Source organism: Perca fluviatilis, chromosome 20, assembly GCF_010015445.1.
Source record: "Perca fluviatilis chromosome 20, GENO_Pfluv_1.0, whole genome shotgun sequence".
Lineage (NCBI taxonomy): Eukaryota > Metazoa > Chordata > Actinopteri > Perciformes > Percidae > Perca > Perca fluviatilis.
Window position 1 is genome coordinate 21,367,766 of NC_053131.1, and position 23,691 is coordinate 21,391,456.

The 23,691-nt window shown below is 41.7% G+C and overlaps 1 protein-coding gene across 1 annotated transcript in view; it reads left to right on the forward strand.

Moving 5' to 3' along the window:
* The first annotated feature begins 643 nt into the window (after positions 1 to 643).
* LOC120548794 (latent-transforming growth factor beta-binding protein 2-like) overlaps positions 644 to 23,691 on the forward strand; it is a 91,694-nt gene continuing 68,646 nt past the window's right edge. The window contains exons 1-3 of the mRNA XM_039785276.1: positions 644 to 2,019; positions 4,733 to 4,806; positions 15,888 to 16,149. Of these exons, the coding sequence (XP_039641210.1) occupies positions 1,550 to 2,019; positions 4,733 to 4,806; positions 15,888 to 16,149 (806 nt within the window). The 5' untranslated portion in view covers positions 644 to 1,549. The remainder of the gene's footprint in view (positions 2,020 to 4,732; positions 4,807 to 15,887; positions 16,150 to 23,691) is intronic.

Consider the following 23,691-nt stretch of genomic DNA (forward strand, 5'->3'; position numbering starts at 1 on the left):
GGGCCATCGACACCAGCAAGGCAACATGCCTGGGGTATGGAGTGAGACTGTTGGACAGTCATAAGACAAATGCAGCCTCCTCCTCTAATTAGATTTCTCATGGGTTGCAAGATGAGCTGTAATCAGCTCTGGCGCTCAGCCCAAGTCTTCACACAGTCATGATGTTTTCTTGGAGATCTGACAGAAAACGATGAAACCTCTGTCTGTTCTAAGTGTTCATTCAGTAACCTTTTTTTTTAAGTTTCAGTGTTAAAAAAAGTCTTTTCTGAAAGGTTTGTATATATCAGCTGTTGTGGAAAGGAGAATGAATGGGCAGACTACTAGTCTTCCTCTCTGCTGCTGTGTGTTTTGGATGGCAGTCCTGTGAGTGGTAATGGTGCTCGGGGACCACTCATGAGAGAGACAGACGTGTATCTTGGTGGGTTGAATGAGAGGAGGGAGCCAACTCTCTTTTGGTTGTTTAAGATCTTTTGGGAGAAGAGAAATGTGTTGTTTCCAGACCGTCAGAAAGAAAGTGATGATGCAGCATGGATGAGAGGGGGAGATGAATGGGATCTGTTACATAATCTGTTTTCCAAGATTTTAGATTGAGTTTGAACTGTGAGCCTCCTATACCTTTTACTGCTGGATCAAAAACATGGCTGTGGACCTGCAAATTGCCACGATGCACTTCACATGCTGTACCATTACTTGCAGCATTGTGCATTTAACTCAAAGTGCTTCACACTCTGTTGTGGCACTGTAAGAAGATAAACTAATCAGTCTACACTTATTGAATTCAAATCATTATAAAAAAGACTGCATTAACTCAAATAATCCGGCAATCAGTGCTGTACATTCTTAAAGAAAAACATCTGGTTTCCGAAGTTTTATAGTATAGTAGCCTGCCAATTCAAATTTAAATGGAAGGTAACGAATAACGCAGCTGCTTTCATGATAATTCCAATAGTCGTGTTCAAAGGAATCCCAGAAAAAGACACAGTAACATGATGTAACTTGGCAGAGAAAGTGCGCGTGGGCATATGGACCGAGCGGTGCCGAGAGTGAAGCAACAACACAGCCGACAAGGGGGAGTTTCTTACAAAGCGCATGCAATCCCTACAAAAATTCCCGGTGACTTCAGATCCAAGGAGGTGGTGATATTCATGGGAGCACGATTCAAACTCTCTCACTTGGAGTAGGAGTACAGCTTCAGCAGCCCTGGAGCCAATGCGCTTCTCTCTTTGCGCGTCTTTTTGTTGTTTAACTTAAACTAAAACAGATGGAATAATGTTTGCTTAAAAAAACAGTTTTTCAGAGCTGGAAGGTGAAAGGCTCATAGTTTCTAACTTTGGACTGTAGTTAGGTGCTGATTTGACAACCTGTAGACATTCTGCGCAAAGTCTTACCTGGGCATTATGAAGAGGTATCCAGGCTTTTTGCATTCTTGGGAGAGGATGCCGTCTTGCTGAACTCGTGTAGCTTAATCGAATATTTGCTTCTATTTTAGTGACTCTCCATAATACTGTAACGCGATCTGCCCTTTTACGCGGTACTTTCGAAACTTTACATGATCAAAATGGACCGTGCGGGATTTGCTGTTTTGATGGTTTTGACTGTTGCACTGGGTCGAATTGGTGACTGTCACAAGGACACAACAGGTGGGAGGAAAGAGGGTGCAGGGGCAGGCCGGACGGTCTGGAACCAGCAGCAGTCCGGGGTGAGGAGTCAGGGTCACTCGCCAAGGGGTCCAGAGGACGGTGCTTCCTCCAAACCATCCGATGAAACTTCTCCCGGGACCAGCCAGTCTAGGACTCTGCTCCGCCTGGCCAGGGGCACACCATCCCAAGGGGATGACAGGCACATATCCAAAACAGAACCAGATCATGCTGCAGGCGCCTCCCGGGAAGACCTCGTCTCTGCGCCGCTGGAAGGTGCGCTGCGCACCGCAAGACACCCGGGCAGCCAGCAGCACAGAATCAGAGTGAACCGCAGGCAGAGCAGCAAGCCCAGCTCTGCCAGCACAAGGAGACTTGTTGGGTAAGAATGACAGCCAAGTGCACTGCAGTCTACTATAAAAAATGTTTTAATTTGCTTTATCAAGCTGTTCAAGCCATTCAGTTAACTGTACTGTATGATCAGTAGCCTACTTTCCAAGGAATTTGTGTGACCTATTCCAGTCCATGTGGTTTACTGTAAAGTGGTGCTGGCCCACTTACGCAAAATCTCCCTTCCTGTAAGGCAAACCAAGTAATTATGTAATATAAATACCAGCAGAAAATGGCTACAAAGTGTTGCTCAATATCAATACAAAGCTGTGTGGATATAGTGCATTAAACTGTCAGTCAGTAGGTGAAAGAGCTGTATATATTATATGTATTTTGTCATCAGGGTCAGGGCAGGACATGACATAATAGCTGAGGTTAAACACTGTACTGATTACTGGGCTGATAGTGGAGGTATACTGTATAATGAACAGCAAATGTATATGAATGGGTGAACTGTCTTTGAACAGTTTTGAGACTAATGCAACACTGCATTATCACCATTTCCTCCCATTACTACACATTACAGTATATTTAAATCCTAGTAGGAGAGTGGCTGCAGACGACTTAAATGTGTGCGCCCCAGTTTTCATGCTCTTGCCTGTGGCCATGTATTTTAGTGGTTTTCCCGGTGCCTTGGCTGGTGAACATTTGCAAATTTGCTTAGTGATCAGAAACACCTGTTTCTCTGATGGCCCTCTCTCAATGCTGCAAATCCCTATTTTTTTTGTCTCTGTTAAACTCCAAACAGGACGATGGGTTGTTTCCATATTAAAGCCCTTTTCTTTTTGTTAAATGAACCCTCTTGCATCCAGTCCTGTTTGTTCCATAGGGACAAAGCATGATACACACTGGAGGCTGGAGGGGAGAGTGTTTACATAATAATCAGAGGGGGATTTGAATGGCTCACCTTGGGTCGCAGACACTAAAATATAAATGAAATGTCTTTTTTGTGTGTCATAAAAAAAGGGCTCTTGACTTTAGGAAATGGATTATTTATGTATTGTCAATTTATGGGAAACACTTTACAAGCAATAGGAGGATTCAGCCAATTGGTTCGCCATCTGTAGGCATACATATAATGTGCACCCACTGGCCTTAAGCCTAAACCATGATAACACCCAAGAGAAACAATGGACATGGATGTTGTCCAGTACTTGTATCTGCATTTTACTGCCCGCAGAATAAATGTGTTATATTGTGCACCATCAATATGCCCTGATCCATTACACCTTGAAAACACCATTTCTCATCGTATCTGTCAGACAGACAGTTGCACTCATGCATGGTTGAATTGAGGTGCTGTCTATTTAAAGCAGTGCATAAAGAAAATAGCTGCCCGTAGTATTAGCTCCAACATGCTTTATAGCCTTGCTTGACATTGCCAAATAAACATAGTCCAGTGTTAGTCCCAATGAATGAGGTCCTTTGAGTTTTAAAGAAGCATAAAGGTGGCGTTACATAACTCTGCGGGAACATTACGTTATAGTAGTCTGCACAGCGATTTTAACACTCTGATTCATTAGCTTCAGACGAATCATCCGCTGCTTGTCAGAGAAAGTGTTTTCATGACACATTTCCTCTTAGAATTCCCACTCAGCTTGCTCATGTAGTGTACCCAGAGGCCCTAGCAGCGTTGGGTTCACTTAACTCTCCTTTACATTCATGTTGACTCAGTATGACTCCCCTTCTGTTTTCAGTGCACCTGCCAGACGTTTGAATGATAAAGATAGCTCAGTGGTGAAATTATACTCCACCACCTCATGTTCGTGTTTTAAATAAAAATATAACTAGGTGTGAACATGGTGTTATTTATATTTTAACCTGGGGCATGATCCCAATTATGTTGTATAACGTTCTCCATTACATACATATATCCCTTGATGGAATTTGAATGTGATGACTGATGTCTTTGGCACGGGCCTGGCCTGATGTGTTTGATTCATGACAAAGCTAAGCCTGCCAGAGGGCCCAAACAACTGCATGTTATCCCTGTGACGCCTCAGTAAGACTCGCGGTATCTAATGAGTGCAATCCAACTGAGGTCAATGAGTCAATTCCTGTTATCTTCTCAAATCACCATGAGTCAGACATCCACTTACTTTAATATCTTGTGAAAAGATGATAGGGGACAGATCCATGCCAATGCATTGACTGCTGCCTTGAAGTTGCTCTTGCAGTCTGGTGCCTTTTCATCTATCTCACTGCAAAAAAATTGGCCTGCATTGCAAGTGCAGATAAAGAGTGCAAAGAATCCAGTAATAACTGTTTAAAACTTGTCATCTCTCATTTGCTCAGTGATTTATAGAAGATGCATGGTGCTTTTCATGTCCCGTGTGTCTCTCATAATCCCTTCAAGGCTCAGATAACTCTGTATTTGTTTTCACCATGGACTCTCACATAACAGAAAGAGGGACTTGTGGGTCCACATTCAGATAGAGTTTCGTGACTTGCCCTGACATTTTCATCAAATAAAATGCAATTATAGTGTAATCTCTTAAGTGTTCATATCAATAGGCCAGCCACATCAGAATGATCTGAAACTATGACAGCCTTCACAATCAGATCAGTTTTTCATGCAAAGGTTTGAGGCCTTCCACAATCACTGTTATTGCTCTATGGATTATGGCCCTCGATACTAATGAATTCTTGAAACCGTACTGTCATCGTCTTAGTTTATCCTGTTTTTTTGTATGTCTTCCTTCCAGGCCTAATGTCTGTGGAGGTCAGCAGTGCTGCTCAGGCTGGGCTTTGGCACCAGGAACCAATCGCTGTATAAAACGTAAGTAAAAAAAAAAAACTGTCCTATTTCCTATGCAAATTTTAAATGTATTTAATTTCTCAATACTCTTTTATTCAGCTACCAAAGACAAACATTTGCAAACTAAGGACATACATGATTCTGAAGTCTTGAAGTGGCACACAAGCACTCTGACAAGCATTATTATAGCTTTTTGAACTAATAAACTTCTCAGACAGAGAGACTTTACACTCCTATACACAGAGACTGAAAAATAACATATTAAATGGCTACTAATGCCTATCCTGTCAAGTGGAATTGCCCAATGAAAGTTTTTCCAGGGTGTTAATGCCCCCATGCCTTTTCTTTTCATGGAAGATCCTCGCATGGAAATTACCATCACTTAGCACTTGGCTCTCTATTTGACACAAGCCCTTAATTATGGGTGGAACCGCCTCTTCTTGTATTTGACCACAGCAGTACTGGATATCCTGACTGCCAAATAATTCAAAGTGAAATAGAAGACACCGGCTGTGAATGAATAATCACCGGTAACTTCTTTAAATGCAAAATTGTCTTTAACTTGTATGCAGACTTTGAAGAGAGACTGTGCTGGTATGTCAGTCTTATCATTGACCTATTCTTAATAAGGGGCACATTTCCATCCAGAAATGGCTACAGCCTACACCAGATTTACTCTCTGCATGTCATGTTTCAATTTCACGATTATGACCACCATTGTTTGCTGCCGACTGAAATAACAGGTTGGAATTGGAGCTTTTTTTAGTGAGAGTTATCTTTAAACTTTTACGAGTGAAGTCAAACCCACACGGCAGCTGGCATCTATCTATCTGTCTATCTAGCATCTAGCTAGCTATACTTCTTTCTGACTTGTTTACTGTTTTCTTTGTCTTCTCTGCTAATTATCTCCCTCTCTCACACACACACACACACACACACACACACACACACACACACACACACACACACACACACACACACACACACATACACACACAGAAATGTGCACACAGGTAACACATTTTAGCCAGTCGATTACACAACAAGCTTATTGGCCCCAGCAGCCTCATAATTAGATCTCCTTCCCTCCTGCCAGTGCAAAGCCTCCTTCCATTTTTTCTCAAGTCCCAGCTAAAGGCACACTTACCAAGGTGTAAATTACATCTAACGTGGAGCTGCAGTTACCCAAATTAAAAGGGTAAATACTTTTAATCTGCCAGAAAGTAACAGGTCCAGTCTAACGCGCTTATGTTAAACGAGGCAGTGCGTCTGAACAGGCCAAGGGTCTCTCCAACCATCTGGACCCTCTTACAGCTTGGCCCTCACCCAGGTCTGACTGGAGGCTATGCTATCATCAGCTGAGTGAAGCCCCACGGCCGGCAAGGTGCCAACACAAAGGCCCCAGACTGGAGCTGGGTCTGTAAGCCCCCACGTAGAAGACCTCCGTGGAGGAAAACAGGCTCAGGCTATCTTTATTCTGTCCTCCCCTGAGAGCCAGGCTGTTTTATTAGGAGATGGCAGCATGAGAAAACATGTTCACAGCGGGGGAAAGAAAAGGAGCAAACCTGTCAACTGGAAGCATAAGTAAAAAGCACATCGCGGCTGAGCTGCGTCTAGGCAATTCTCGCTGAAGGGATTGAAGTAATTTCTAATATTAAAAGTGTCAGCTGCAGGCTTCACCTGCAAGGCTGGATTGGGTGTCTACAGTCATGGCTTCCTAACAATACCTCCTTGTTCAATTGGGCTGAGCTCAGAGCAAATATATGACAGGAATTGGATCACTAGTTGTCCAGAGAGTGCGCCTACATGTCTTTAGAAATGTGTTTATAAAACGGTCTACGTCTGGGTCTCCGTGGGTCTGTTGGAGATTGTTGTCTGGCTCTCTAAAGCCTCCGTTGTGCCCGTGTCCTGGCAGGTTTGGAGCTGACTGTCTCTGTTTTCGTCTTCAGGATGGATGGTTAGCAGACTTGTTTGTGTATTAAAGTAAATTCCATGTGCTGAAAATAGCCAGTGTTGTGCGATAAAACGCTTTGATCCCGTAAGATGAACGGAACATTGCATTTCCGCTGCTGATGTTTATTTCTCTTCTAGTTAAGTTAATTAAGTAGATTCATAGGCTTTTTCACTGAGGTTTTACCCAACCAATATTGATTTTATTAATAGTGGCTGAGAACCAAAGCTTGGCTGTACTTCCATCTGTTTGCTTGCAAGCAGGATCGAAGCTCCCATTGAGATGAATGGAGCATCTTGTTTTTGGGTCAGCAGTTATTCCCTACCCGACTGAGATTAACATCTGTTCATCAGAACGTATTGTTGCTGAGATGAAGAGCAGAGGGAGGCCAAATTGTAGCCTCGCCTAGCCAAAGCCCACCAGTAGTCTTGTCTTGAGTTATATGAAGAGAGTGTCTGTCAGCTGCATTACTGCAACTGTTAACACTGTCTTGACACTAACACTGATGAAATGTTTGTGCTGACACTGCAGGTGGTCAGTTAAATGTCAGTCTAAAATGTCTCTGTCTGTTCTGTAGAAAATCTCCTACTGGTTTTCATGGAATCAAATACCACTTTAAAAGGCTTGATCAAGACATCAACATCATTCATAAAATTTGCCAGTAATAGTAAGCCGTGGGAATCTTGTACACCTGACAGTAATTACCAAAAAGAGAAAACAGCAAGTTGTTTCAGTAAAATGTAAAACCATCAGTTTGTTTTGGGAAATCACTACAGAAATCTGTTTACAAAATAGTAAGCTACTAAGCTGTGGAATTAGGATGGAAGCTGGAAAGTTTAAGAGTATATGCAATAACCATTAGGTGTCTGGTACATCAGTGTAGAATTACTGTTTTGAAGTTTTGGTTTACAACATTTCTTGGGGAAAAAAAACAATTAAAGTAAGACCTGTTAAAGTCGGAGAATAGATTTGAATTGTATCTGTTTTCCTTTGTATCTGCTTCCAGAGGCTTCCCCCTTATCTTTGCACATTTGAATGTGGCTTTCACTCATACCTAGCTGTAAATGGATTCTTAGATAGGCTACCAGGAGGCAAACCACCTCACAATGACAATGTTAACATGCTGATGTTAAGCAGATATAATGTTTACCAAGTTTACCATCTTAGCTTAGCGTGTTAGCATGCTAACATTTGGTAACAAAACATAAACAAAGTATTGGACAAATTGATATTCATCCTGAGGGTTACATGACGGTCTGTATCAAATTTCATGGAAATCCATCCAGTAGTTACGTCACTAAAAACCACATGCAGTTAGGATGGCTAAAAAGGAATGCTAGGTGTTGGTGTAGCTCATACTGGCAGGGTCACTATACATCAGAGTTATGTTGTGTTGCTCTGGCTTCTCCAGTTGACATGTCTGTTTTAGTAATTGGATTAATGGCGTGGTGTACCACACACAGAGTGAATGTATAGGTCAATATAATACTTTAGACCGGGGACTTCAGACTCCCTGCAGCACAGACAACAACTGGCTTTACATTTAACCTGAGCTCATAGTGCTCCCTAAAGTGCAGGTTTTTAGATTCTGCAGTGGAATTCATTTGACCACACTATACATCACAATATGTTGGCGAAAGCATGCGATACATATGGCAACTTGCTGCAAGTATAGCCAGCAGTGAGAGCATGACCCTGTAAAAAAAAAAGCACACAGATGGCCTTTGATTTAAACCCCTTGCTGTCTTAGAGAGTGCACATGAAAGGTGCATCATTCACGTGGAGGAATAAAGTTGTTTTCAGTCTCTTAAGCAGTTGGTGATTGACAGAGTGAAACGCGGTAGAAAGGAGTTTCTTTTTGATTGCCTTCCAGCTTTCTTTGGCCTGCTGTGCCGCTCAAGGCCCCATCCCAACCCTAATATAACTCCTCATGCAGAAAGTCTCTCTCTCTTGCTTACCTCTCCCATCACAAGTTAACTTTCCCTCCCTTTACAAAGAAATATAGCATTTCCGTAATTCCACCATGTCCCCAGTGTTGAGAGAGCATGTAAGTCATGTTAAGGGCTCGACTCAGCGGTTCACCATGACATTTTCACGCATATCAAAGCCATCACAATGTGGGTTTTATGTGAATGAATTAATGAAATATTAGTATATTCATAGCAAAAAAATAAAATTCACTCTTTTTTAGTTGAATCATTTATCACAGTTGCTCTTGAGATCTTGTGTGTAAAAAGCATTTATACTCTCCGTTTGCTACAACATGTGGGAAGCAGCTGGTAAAGTATCAAGGACATACACGTGTGAACGTTTTCTGACCTCCAAAACAATACCCAAAAATGTAGGTTCACCATCTTCACCTAATAGATACAATCCGTCTCAGTTTGCTTTTTGTTAACCTCCCTGACACACAGCAGAATATCCACATGTATTGGACCCGATCGAGTAAGTAATTTCTCCTCTGCATTCTGAAGAAAACTCAGCAGTTGCACATGCATAGCACTGTGATATTTGCTCTTATCTACACTAGTCACGTGTGTTTTTAATGGTAGAAAAGAGATTGGTTGTGCATAAGAAATGAAAGAATGAACTGTACTGTACTAGGTTTTGTGGCATGCACATGTCGTAGGATAGTACGTGACGTGCAGCTAGAGGTCATGAGCCATAGTCAAGCACATGATGCAGTGTGCCCCAGGACACCCATAGCGCTGCTAAATGAATTAGTTTTTCCAGCAGTTACTGTAGATATGATGAGTCAATATCCTGTGGAGAATGTGCAGGATTTAATTTACAACATCCCATAGGCAGCAGAGTTGAGAGTTTACTTCTTAGTTTAATTGATGCTGACGAATTTGACGATGAACAAGAGTAATATATCACAAATAAAATCATAGGTTGCTATCATTCTGCAGCATTGAGCCATTCAAATTACAAAAAAAATGAAAGAAAAGTTATTTTCCCAAAGGTTGAAAAAAGAGACCTGAGAACCAAGCCTCCTGCAGCAGTGTCCTCAGTTTTACAAGAACAGGAGGAGGTTTTTAAAATGCTGGTGTTTCTGGTGACTTCATTGAGCTGGGGTTGAAATTACTGCTGCGCAGACAGCCACAGAGCCCTCCTCAGCTTTACATGTCGTGTGTGGATTTGTGGGGGTTGCACAGTTCACAGTTCAGGGGTATAACACTCCCTTGGTAGCCCCGCAGAGAGTTATGGCCCATTAGACAGATCCTGTAATCAATACACACCCCATTGGCCCAAAACCCATCATTAACATAGACGCTGGACAGCTCGCTCTCAGTTTGTCTCCCCATACCAGGAGTACTGCTTTCTCCACTCCAGCTGGTGTGTCTGTTTGTAGGTTGCAATTGGGTTCTGTTTGGCCTCCTGCGCCACATGTTTTTCTAATTGCTACCATAGATGAAAGTGTGGTGAAAATTATGTACTACACAGCATCTGGACCTAGACGTCTTCCTGTAGATATCATTCTTTTTTTGTCTATTTGTACATCTTTGTTCATGAGCTGTTATATTACGGAAATAATGAACAGAGGATAGAACAAACTTGGCCACGTAAAGCTGAAAAGTATTCTTCAATAACGTTTGTTTGCTTGTCTTTTTAATGCTGTCATAATGCAAAAAAAAAGTACACATACTCGCTCAGATCTCTCAGCAGTAAACCCTAAAAAACAAGACTGGGCTTGATTGACACTTACAAAGCAACATTAACAACCAGCACCCCTCTCCTTCAGTCACACACACACTCGCTGAGGCCACAGTGTTGTTAGCGCAGCCCATATCCAACCATATATTTTGGCCCCCTCCTGCTTAAAGACCATATGGAAGTTGTTGAGATGTGATCCCTCAGGAGGACGGGGTTTGTGGCTTTTTGGTGAACACCACGTCTCCCGGAGTCAGCTTTACAAGTTGCGGGTGCACGCCCCCAGATCCAGATATCCTCCAAAGAGCGCCCCAGCATGTGGCTCATTAGAAGCTGAATGTGGGAGTTTGAGGGGTGCGGTGGAGGCACGATATAGCGTGGCTAAAAGTAATGTACACAGTGTCATGGGTCAGCTGTAGGTTAACAAAATCCCCCCCGACAGAGCTGAGGTGGGTTAGGAGAATAAAAGCTCCAACTACTGTATTGGACCAGAAAACCCGCACTGATTGAAAAATCTGCATCTATGACAGAGGCACCTTAATCTGGTGAAATATTACCCTTGTAAGATTTACCACAAAGAGAAAATAAAGGATCAGTCAAACAGTGTCAGGCTCCCTCCCTTCTGGTTCTGATTAGAACAATAGAGAAGTTTGATTCCAAACTTTTGAGTTACAGTAACATCAGTGTAGTTGTAGACAGCAACGTTATCGTCTGGCTAGCCTGAAATGATAGCTTTTGCACTGGCAACCATGTGGAAATCACATGTTGTAAAGAGATTAACACTCACTGGAAATGATTAGCATTGAGAGGCAATTGTATTAACTGCTCAATAGACCAATTCTTACTTCTTCAGTGGATAGCGAGTCCAGATAAGAGGCAGTTTTTCAGCTTTTCTCTCTCTCCGATGCCTCCCACAATCTTAAACATTTGACTTATTTCATGGAATCTGTCAGGTTCTGTGGTGACTCCAAAAAGAGGCTGCTGCTGTCATTGCAACGTTTACCAGACTACGTATTCAGTAACAAAAGTTTTACAGTTGTCTGTGTACAGTTTTGTGCAAAGTTGCAGGAATTTTTAGAACCTATTTTAAACAAATTTGAGTCTTTCGGCTTATCACAAATCATCCACATATAATCGGGGTTGCACGTTTCACAAAACCCATGGTTCGGTTCGTATCACGGTTTTCGGTTCTGTACGGTTCTTGTGATTTTTTTCTTTTAATCTTTAACACTCCAGAAATATACTTCAGCATATGATATTTAGCTTAATTATCCACAATGTAGGATACAGTATTAGTAGTAAAATAGTTATATCATGTAATCATGCACAAACTGAAGTTGACTTGACTTTAAGCACATTATTGGGACCATCTCTGAGGAAAGCTAGGTGAGATTTTGATACAGCAAGAGGGAAGACATTGATGATTTCAACAAGCTTTTCTTTTATTTGGCAAAAAAATGAGAATGTGTATTGCCATCTACAGGAACTTATGTGCCTTTTTAGCACACGAAGATGAAATATTACAGAATATCAATTGAAATAACTTGCATTTATCAAACTGCCAACTTCAGTATAGCTCTTACAAAAATGGTATCCTTTAAAAGAAGTCTTTTGAATAAGTCAGAATACGTTAAACATAAAAAAAGTTGTGATTTTGTTTTTTGTATAGTTCTTTAAAAATAAAAAGGAAACTTGTTTTGGGGAGAATAAAATTACTCTAGACTGACTTTTCCTAGTAACCTTACCAAAAAGGCAAATGTTGGTATAATATGAAAATGGCTGGTGGCCAAGACAAAAAATAATAATTTATGAATGAATGTGGCTTGTTGATCTTTACATTGTTAGTTAATTTCCTATCCTGGCCTGGGACACACATTCATACGATTTGATAAAATACTTATTGTACTTTAACTTATCATTGCACTAAAAATAACGAGCGTAGCTGTCCTCAATTTAGGTCCTCCTGTACATCTCCTCTCCGTTTTTTCCTGCATCCACCGTGTGTGTGTGTGTGTGTGTGTTTGTGTTTGTGTGTATGCGCCCGTCAGTCGCGGGGGGGAACTGAGCAGCCACTGTCCGAGGTCACATATGGGCACCTGACGGGCACGAGGCTACATTGCGCATGCGTCGAACCGTGTGAAGCACACACGCTCCGAACCGAGACAAGCGGACCGAACGGTTCGGATGTTTTTTCATGAACCGTGCCACCCCTACACACATTCTACATACATTGTTAACACTATTATTATGACCTTTTCTACTAGAATAGATTAAGAAATGGCCACACTGCGACAGCTAATTTTAGGTAAGTTACTGCAACCATTATTTCTAATGCCATTTTCTCTTTCATTGTTCTTTCCCAACTTCCTGTCTCTCAGTTACAGCGTTGAGAGGGCCTTTAGTCTAACTTTTAACATATTTTACTGAATTCTAATCTCCGAAGCAGCTCCCAGCCTCTAAATCTCATAATGGCGTATAATGCACTCAGCCTGTAGAGAGTCCTAACCAAGATTATTGCCATTATGCTTTCATTATCAATATTATTTTCCAAAATGTCAAGTTACTTCTGGTAGCACTGTTGACCTGCGTTAAGTGAGGAGGTTCCTCTACATGTTTGAGTTATGTCAGATATTAGTTTCAAATTGCCCCTTGCTGAATGAAAGGACTGTAAAGATTTGATGGGTTGTGTTACTGTGAGTCAGAGAGTGGGGAAGGTAAATCTCTCTTGGATTGTAATGGACTGGAAACAAGCTCTAAATTGGAAATGAGAGTCCAGTAAAGGGGGGGACAAGAATGGCAATTTCCCCGAGATATACACTCACATGCAAACCTAAGCTTATAACAGGTAACTGTAACCCACAAAAGAAAATGATGGACAATACTTACCTCAATAAAGACCCTGGGGTTACTTTAATATACGTACAGAATTACTGTGCGATCGCCTCAAGTCCAGCCAAGAACTTTGACAATAAAAATAACTTTATATTATTACAAAAAGTAACTTTTAACACCTAAGTGAATGCTATTTGTAGCAGGATAGAAAGAGAAAAGATACACAGACCTCAGACTCACTTAAATGTGAAGTTAATGATATTTTAGCTAAGACTAAAAAAGTGCTGTCTCCATATTAATAACGTGTTTTATTACTGATAGGTCTGGATCAGCATGTTTGTTTGGAAGGTTCAAAGCTGCCAACTACAGTCTAATAGTCTCCTTTTTTCAGATGACTGGATTTGGACTCAATCTCCCAAAACTTGGCCATTCTGTCTTAGTCATAATTAAGGCTGAAGTAGCAATGCCAGGAATGTTTGCCATTTCTCCTCTTTTATTTCCGATGGATTCCCATTTTATTATTACTCTCGCAAAGTAATAATTGCTGCACATATTTGTAAAATGGATGGAATGTGAGCCAATTAGTTTTAATGATGTGCAAGACAAATCTGCATGACAGCAATTACTGTGACAATGTGTTCAACAGCCCAGAGGCAGGGTCCAGAGACAACATAGACAGGCAGTGGCAGTGTATGCCACGGCCACGCAACAGGCTTCATGTGGGGCAAATGCCGGGCCCAGAGTCACTGACCTGTCCACGTTATTGTCAGCACAGGCGATATGTTTGTCTGGTGTCAATTATGTGCCTCACAGCTGAAACGGGTCACATGTCACGCTATTGAACACATATCACTTCGTAAGTCAGCCATGAACCTCCATTTATTGGGTTGTTTTTTTCTGCCCCGCACTGTTTCTCATTTCAATTCAGATAGTTTATTTGAAGAATGCAGTTTCACACATTACCGACTTCTCCCCCTGCAGCGTAATGTCACTGGAATCTGTGGCCCATTTGATCAACCACTTCATCCCCAAACTTGAGGTTAAACAGACTCTGGACAAGGCGGTGGCACCCAGCCAGCCCTTACTTTAGTTAGACGATGGATTTAACTCCTTGCCAAACAGAGCTCAGGCAATTCCCATTTTATCCCATGATGGAAAATTCGGATCACATAGCAAGTTATACAAATCCACAACCACATTTCTCTAAATGTGTATGCTTCATCAAAAGAAGGGACTTCATTTTCCTCAGAGTAGTTAAAACAAAATGCTTGAGTGAATTGGTTGGTCTAAATAAAATTTGCTTCACCATAAAGCAGAAGAGAGTGGTGATTGTCTGATATTTAATCCTCAATTTGTTAGTTTTTCTCACTATACCACAGGCTGACGATGCGTAATGCAGTGGCCTTTCAATTAGTATGCATCATGATCTGAGAAAACTAAAACACAGAGCTTGATCTGGCTTTTTTGTGGGATTGTGTCTGTGGAAATGAAAGTCTGACGCTACAGTTGTTACACAGCGCTGTCATGTTTCCTTCTGTCACTTGAGTTTTGAGCTCATGTCATCAGGAACAGCATTTTCAGGTTCCAGTGTGCTCTCACTCAAAAGAAACATAAAGTGGCCCCAGAGTCTGAGCAGAATGGCAATAACAGGAAGCGTACAGCAGGTAGAGCACTGTTCGCACCCAGTGGGGCCTTTTTCGACTGCCAGCACTCCTCACTGCCAAGAGCTGTGGCAGCGTTCCTGCCTGCGATATGTCAGTGTCCACAGCATCTGTGTCAATAGCATTCCATAGCACTGTTGACAGAGCGCCGCTGTTTGCTTTAGCCACCGACGACCAGTGGCCTGATTTACTGTTTGAGGACAATGTCATAAATCCTCAAAGTGCCATCCACAACATACATTTGTGTCACAAGATCGAGAGGTTGTTTACTTTAAATTGTGTGCCGCAAATCTTTCAGTAACTTTAGTGTGATGCGAGGATGTGGGGGTGGACTAGTAGAGTGACACAGATTATTTTTCCGTGACCATGAAATTACCTCAGCACTGTATTTGCAGACAATTGATAAATAATATGCACACATTCATCTTTTAAGTTCAGTAAGCCTGTTCAGATTAAGTTTGTTTTTCAAATAATAAATACTGGCCATTTCTTTGATGAAGTGTCAGCTATTTACAGTTGGCTTTCAGTTTTTCCCATTCGCTCATTTTTTTATGACCTCTTACTTTTATTACCCTTTTAAGCTTCCTGTGTTACAGTCGAAGCACACGCTGGATTCTAGATCAGTGACGCAAGATATTTTGAGGAAATCACTCCGTATAGAAACGCCGGCGGCACTAAACTGAGCCACGAACCTGGAGTATATGCTTTACCTCAGCGAGAAATTGGATAAGGATTTAATGTAAGTGAGCATATACGTTTAGACTAAACAGGGCAGTTAAAGACTTGTGAGAAATTGAACATGACAGCCCCTCCAGGCTCTCTGCTGAATGAAAAGGACAGAGAGAGTTAAGAGGTGAAACTAATGGCCCCTTGATTGAATCAATTTAAAGTGAGCCCCGGTGTTGAGATCAGGGAAAGCCATTTCTGCTACTGCTCCTTCTTACAAGGGGGGCACATGACATGACCTGCTGAAAACGTGATCTCCATCTGTGCTCTCTCTTTAGCTGACTGCCAGCCCCCCTGCCAGAACCGTGGCTCCTGCAGCCGGCCACAGACCTGCGTGTGTCGCTCAGGCTTCCAGGGGCCCCGCTGTGAGGAGGTGGCTCCAGAGCAGGTGTACATCCGTGATGGAGGTGCCCTGAGGCGCGTTCAACCAGGGGCCAACCCTTTCCAGAAAGACCAACCACAGAGAAGGCCCTCAGAAAGGCAGGCCATCGATACTACTAGGGTCCAGACCCCACGACCTGCGACCACCAGACAGCCTGTGTAAGTGATGCAGAACTTTGTGCTTCCCTATCTTTTCCTATTATAGCCAGGAAGAGCCTCATAGCTTTGCCAAATAAGGATGGGTTAAAAAAAAAGTTTTCCATCAACTCTAAATTATGGCATTTGTTCTCATGATTGTACATTATTTCATTTAATGAAGACATATTGAAGAGGGTAAAAAGCAAGGGGGTAAGCTTCTCCCCGGAACGTGTAGCTCCTATGGCGCCATTTTGATGCTACCAAGCCATAACCTCCGGTTAGCATTCCATTGACTGCCATTCATTTTGGTGCCACTTTGACAGTGAATAACTTTACATCTGAAGCGTTTAAAGTCCATTGTTTATTTCTAAAGAAACACAACAATGTATAAAAGGCTCCATTACCTTGTACCTCACGTTATGGCTCCGTAGCAGACGTTTTTGTAAAAATAGGCTAACAATTGTGTCATAACCAAGCGACTTACTGTCGCACAGTAGAGAAATGACCGTACAGTACAGGAGAAGCTCGCAGGCAGTTTTGACTTACATTAGCTGTTTAAGTTTAATTACTAATGTTAACTAGCATTTTAGTTAACAATAATTAGCCTGTGTTTATGTTATAGCCTTACATATCTACGTTCTCTGTCTCTGCAAGATTGGGAATGATTGAGATTTCTCTTGGCACAGCTACCAGAAGACTTAGAACTTTCAGACAGGTTGCTCACGTCACATCTACGTTGTCTCTCTCAGTTGGAGGCTGCGCAGTAACGCTCAGCGCTCACCGGAAAAGTGCTTCTAATATCCTTCACTGGTCTCCGTCCAGAGCAACGGGGTCTGTTGGTCCAGTTTATATATGTCTATGGTAAAAAGCTCTTAGAATTAGCTAGCTTGCCAGTTAACTAGTGTTAACTGTCAGCAAGAAAGTTTATTAGCTCAGTCACTAATTGGACAATAAGTTCACACAATGTATTCAAAAGACGTATTTGTACCATCAATATGTTTCATAGCTGTCTGCAAACCATTCCAATTTGGAGAGCAGTTATACTACAAAGGGTGTTAAATAAAAGTAGACGGAGCCACACAGCTACGATTCCTATAATCTAGACTCTCTGACTCTCCATTCCTCCGACACTTTGCTTAAACAACAGTACTGCCAAGATGGTTCGCTATTAGTCAATGGCACAAAATTGTGTGTAAAAGTTACTGATACTAGAACTTCTAACGTGAGCAGGGTTTATATCTTCTGATCTACAATGTCACCCCTGCCGACAGAACAACCAGACAGAGATTTTGTTCTGATGCCAAGGCACAGTGATCTACTACTGTACCTGCATTTCAGCAAAACATTTTTTTAACCTTTATTTATTCAGGAAAGGTTCACTGAGAGGAAGCCTCTCTTTTGCAGGAACGCCCTGATCACATTCACACACAAATATAATGAAGCTTTGATATTCACTCACGAATGTAGTATTTTGTGGCTTTTGACTGAGAGAGATTTGTTTTAGCTATCACTACTGTCACATAGGAAGGCTCACAGAAAACAAATTGATACACTGCGCTATTAGAAATTATTGAAATGCTCTTGAACAAACAGTAGTTCATTACGCTCCTGTGCAACGCTGCTTGTATTTCTCGTTGTAATAAATCAAACCAGATGAACGGGGTTCATATGGTAAATCTTTAATACACTCTAAGTTAAACAAATACTAAGGAAAGCAAGTAAGCATTTGCTGCCATTTGCTGCCATGCTTGAAAAGGTATTAAGGTAAATCTGTGAAATGTAGGAAAATACAACATGATTTACCAGACAGGAGTATTAACCCATGCGATTTGCTATAAAAATAGAGCTGGGAGATTATATTTTCTTTAGACTTTCACTTTGTTCTTCGATTTATTAGAACTGTGACTGTGTATCCAACTAATAATTGCTCAGATGAAGGCCTCTTTCAGTGCATTCAGCAAACTCTCCAAAGACTGCTAATCAGACAGGCCTAATAGTTTCTTGGCTTGAATGTCGGACTGTCTTAGTTCCAATCTTGTTGGAAAAAACTTTTTGGTTTGATTAATCGCTTTACCATGGCTAGAACTATATTCTTCATCAAGGACGTTGAAAGGGAGTAAATGTTTCCGGGAAGAATTTTGACGGATCATTATTGCTTACAGGTTCAGACTTATCTTGTCAAATTATGCTCAATTTCGAAATCAGCCCCAGTGCTTTTCCTCACAGTCGGTTGAAGTGCAATAATTTGTTTGGAATGGGCACTGAGGTCATCATTCACTTTTTAGCCAGTTTGTCATCAGGATAATTTCTCTCCACCAAACCACTTAAGCATTCTCAATTACATCTGACATTTATGGTGCTCCTCGTGCTAATTGTGAAGGTCTTGTGTCATTCTGTGCTTTTGCTGGTGTTATGGAATTACGCTGGCTGAGCCATCCACGTTTGTGGTAGCAAAATGAAACTAAATGTTTTGGCAGATGGTTCATGAAAGACTTTTTGTACATCCTCCTTCCCAAAACGATTATATGGAGTCGTAGTAAATCTTCTAATCAATACAAGACCTTTGAGGACTGCACAGTTGCTATGCATATGTTGTCTTTATTCTTGACTCACAGGACATTTTTGCATCCTGAGTAACAGATCTGGGACAAATTGAAAGAGACAAGGCTGCAGGTTCATCATTGTAAGAGTCAGACAGTGTGCCTGAGTCACAAATGCCCCTACTATGACTGTGTCCATCTTTCATGTTTCCGCTTAAGCTGACTAAGAGGTGCTGTTAAGTTCAAGATGAGCCATTTCCCTCTGGTGGAGTGCAACATTTCCAAGTATGCAGCACAGACTAATCTAATTAATAGTTCTTGTAACCAACAGATTTTTCTGAAATCTGAAGGACAGAATAAAAGCATCTGCCAAAATAATAAAATGTCTTCCTTTAAACGTTATTCAAAGAATTATTTGAAAACTTGACTCTCTTTCATTGTTACTTCCAGGAGGCTATTTGAGTGCTTGTGTAATTCACATTTAAAGCTCAGCCTTTGTGAACTGCTGAGAATGTTGTGCATTCTCTCGGCCCAGAATGATCTTTTAGGGGTGGAACAGCCGTTCCCCTGGAGAAGTGGTGGATGTAAGTCTTGGTTTCATATTTCAGGCAGAGATTCCACTGTTTCCAAAGCCAGGAAAGCATGAGCAATGTGAGGTCACAGATAGTTATAGAAGTTCAGATAGAGAGACAACACTAGTGCCAAAGCTCAATCAAGGAGTAAGAAGAGGAGCGGGGAGGACAGACAGATAGATCATGTTGGTCCCCACTGATATACTGAGGGAGCAAAGGCCACCCCGAACATGCAGCACCGAGCCAGTGTCCTTTCATTTCTCCCTACTAGAGAAGGTGTGATGTACTATATATGTCTTTCTTGGAGCAGACTTGGCTTGTTATGTCAGCAGCACCCTGTTACTGACCCAGCCTGTCAAGTGGCGCCAAGAACAAGAAATAGTGTGGAGAAGGAATGAGACTGACAAGGAGGGAGAGAACAAAAACAATGATGATAATAAGAGAAAACATCAATTAGAGGAAAAGTAATTTGTTCAGCTGAGCAAGGTAAAGTGACCAGGATATAGTCTAAAACAGTTGAATGTCTGCTGTTCAGTCCTGCAGCTTGGCCTACTGTCCAGTCAGCTGTGGTTCACAGCTATGAAACCACCACTGTGTGCACATGTCAGCTGGCGGCAGACAGGGAAAGTGTAGTGTCTGCGGTCGATTTTAGAGGTTTGTCAACATCTCAGTGAAGATGGTGCTTAACTCAATTTTTAGCAGGCCTGCACCTCAATCTTGTGCGGCAAGGCACAGGCTTTTTAGATAAGGCATTGAGCAACCAAAAAGGAATTTGTGGTCGGGTTAGTCTGTTAGAGGGGAAGTGATTTTACTAAACTATTCACTCAATAACCAAAGAAGTAGAATGTACACATTTTCCTATTGTCTCCGTGGCTACCAGCACAATACTTGCTATGTTATCATTTGATTTAAGTAGCTCTCTTCTTTTTGGCATGGCTGTGTCATTAGGTTTCTTTAAACAAGTGTGATTACAAAAATGATGCATTCTCATGCATCATATCATCATAGACTCCCCTGGTCTTGTAGTAGCCATATTGTTTAGGCACTTCCCAAATGTTGTACCAAAAGCATTCCGAATCCTTTAGGATTTAAAGTGCCTTACCCAAAATGTTCTAAAATTGGATAAGGCCATTAGCGTCAAACATTAAGATACTCTGAAAGTGTTCTGCCCAGGCTAGCAGCTTAACTTGGCATCTATTAGTTAATTTGCAGTTTTCTCAAAACAACAATTAGGTGTGCAGAGTTTCCCGCAGAAAATGTGTTAGTTAAGATGGTAGGGTGGGGTTTGCCGTCAGACCGTACTACATTTAACATTTATTTATTAAACACTAAATATTAAATTTAAATAATAAGAGTCCTGTCACGATAACACATTTTGCTGGACGATAAATTGTCCCAGAAATTGTTGCGATAAACGCTAATGTTGTCGTTCTGAGACCATTTTCATCTAATATAATGATAATGGCATAATAATACAGGTACACCTTTTCAAAGATCAATAAACCTTTATTTCTAAAGAATATTTAACACTGGAACTGGAAGACATTTTAAATATCCACAATAAATGAACAAAAAAACAAAAACAATAAATAAAATGGACTCTCAGTCTGTTAACAAAAATGCACTGGAATAAAAACCACACACAACCAAAACAATAAATAAAATGGATGTAAACAAAATTGCACTTCAAAAGATATTAAACATTAGGCTCAGACATAAAGAGTGATACATTCCTTAACAGGACCTGTGTAAACAAAAAGTGCAAAAGAGATGAAGCAGATGCCTCAACAGGCCATATGCAAAAAGCTTTTTAAAAATAATTTCTCCAGCATAAAGCTTTGTTCAAGTAAAGCGAAAGTGAATTGCAGTTTATATCCACAGCAGGGTGTGCACCATGGAAGAGAGAGAGACAGAGACAGAGACAGAGACAGAGACAGAGAGAGAGAGAGAGAGAGAGAGAGAGAGAGAGAAAGAAAGAAAGAAAGAGAGAGAGGGGCTGCCTTTAGTTGCTGTTACTGTTTCACAACAAATGCGACATACCCACTCGCTCAGGTTAAGTGGTTCACCACGGTCATTTGATTTGAATCCGAAGTGCTCCCACACTGCAGCTGTCGCGTTTGGCTTTGAAACCAATTCCATCTTTTTTTTTTTTTTATTCCTCCAACTAGCGTTTTCTCTGGCTATACTCCTCACGTGGCTCTTTTGCTGCACTCTGTGGTAGGCTACGCCAGGAGTCCCGCCTCCCCACACAGAGACCATGCTGCTGACAAATGACTGACACGAGGGTTCACTCCTCATTACGCTAAGGAACCGAGAAGGGTCACCGATGCACCGGAGTGGTCATCCAGTCTCTTTGGTAGAGAGAGAGAGAGAGACGCGGAAAACAAACAAGCATGCAAATGGCAATTATCGCGGCCGGAAAAATTATCGAGCTCATTTTTATTTATCATGCAATTAATTGATTTATCGCGACAGGCTTAAATAATAATATATAATTAATACATTATATCTATCTATATCTACAGTGGGGTGAACAAGTATTTGATACACTGCCGATTTTGCAGGTTTTCCTACTTACAAAGCATGTAGAAGTCTGTAATTTGTATCATAGGTACACTTCAACTGTGAGAGACGGAATCTAAAACAAAAATCCAGAAATTTAAATAATTAATTTGCATTTTATTGCATGACATAAGTATTTGATCACCTACCAACCATTAAGAATTCCGGCTCTCAAAGACCTGTTAGTTTTTCTTTTCCTCCTGTTTTCTTTTCCTCCTGTTCTCCACTCATTACCTGTATTAACTGCACCTGTTTGAACTCGTTACCTGTATAAAAGACACCTGTCCACACACTCAATCAAACAGACTCCAACCTCTCCACAATGGCCAAGACCAGAGAGCTGTGTAAGGACATCAGGGATAAAATTGTAGACCTGCACAAGGCTGGGATGGGCTACAAGACAATAGGCAAGCAGCTTGGTGAGAAGGCAACAACTGTTGGCGCAATTATTAGAAAATGGAAGAAGTTCAAAATGACGGTCAATCTCCCTCTGTCTGGGGCGCCATGCAAGATCTCACCTCGTGGGGCATCAATGATCATGAGGAAGGTGAGGGATCAGCCCAGAACTACACGGCAGGACCTGGTCAATGACCTGAAGAGAGCTGGGACCACAGTCTCAAAGAAAACCATTAGTTACACACTACGCCGTCATGGATTCAAATCCTGCAGCGCACGCAAGGTCCCCCTGCTCAAACCAGCGCATGTCCAGGCCCGTCTGAAGTTTGCCAATGACCATCTGGATGATCCAGAGGAGGAATGGGAGAAGGTCATGTGGTCTGATGAGACAAAAATAGAACTTCTTGGTCTAAACTCCACTCGCCGTGTTTGGAGGAAGAAGAAGGAGGAGTACAAACCCCAAGAACACCATCCCAAAAATGCAAATGAATTACTTAAAAATCATATAATGTGATTTTCTGGATTTTTGTTTTAGATTCCATCACTCACAGTTGAAAAATACCTATGATACAAATTACGGACTTCTACATTCTTTGTAAGTGGGAAAACCTGCAAAATCTGCAGTGTATCAAATACTTGTTCTCCCCACTGTATGTGGCTATTTGCCACATGGCGAGTAAATGTTTGTACCAATATAGTTCTGTTTTTCAGTCTTCATTTTGGCGAAGGTGCAGCTACTTTCTTCTGTTCCTCTACAGTCTGCATGTCGGAGCTTTGCGGGGGGCCGGCCGACACACACAAACACTGGCGCACACACCAGACGCCAGCCACCACGTCACTTCTGTTTACCTCAGGCTACTTAATTAGCTATTAAGTGGCAGTTTTTGGAAGCCAGCCTTCCAAAAGATATAAAAATTAAATGAAATGTTAACCCATCATTAACCATTGACCGACTAGCAGGAAACCTGTCCGGGAGGCTCTGACACATTTTCCGCCCTCCGTGTCCGCGGACAGCTGTAGGCTTGTACCGGTTAATGTTCTGTGCATTGTCGGACACATGCAGCCACTTTCCTGAAACCGCTTGTGACAAGTCCACAGCAGCCTGTGGCGTTTATGTCCGAGCCTGTCTCCACCACCCCCACCTGCGAGTTGTCAACTGTGTGCTTTGGAATTAAAGGGGGAAAACAGGACAGAGTAACATAGCGGATATCGCTCATATACATTTTTTTTGACGACGACGACAACGTAGTTAAGACGGCAGGCATTTGTTGCTTAGGCGGCCGCCTTAACTGCAAAGTGCTGTGGGAAACCCTGTTGTGTTCACAGAACCCAAAGCCATTTTCATGGTTACAAATCTGTCCACCACACTCGGATGGAATTTCTTTCTGTCGAAATCTAACGATGACTGCCATGTTGTCAGTCCTGTGTGGGCACAGCTGCCTCCTGAAGTATTATTTTAGATAATAAACGGTTTCCTGAAATGTCCTACTGAA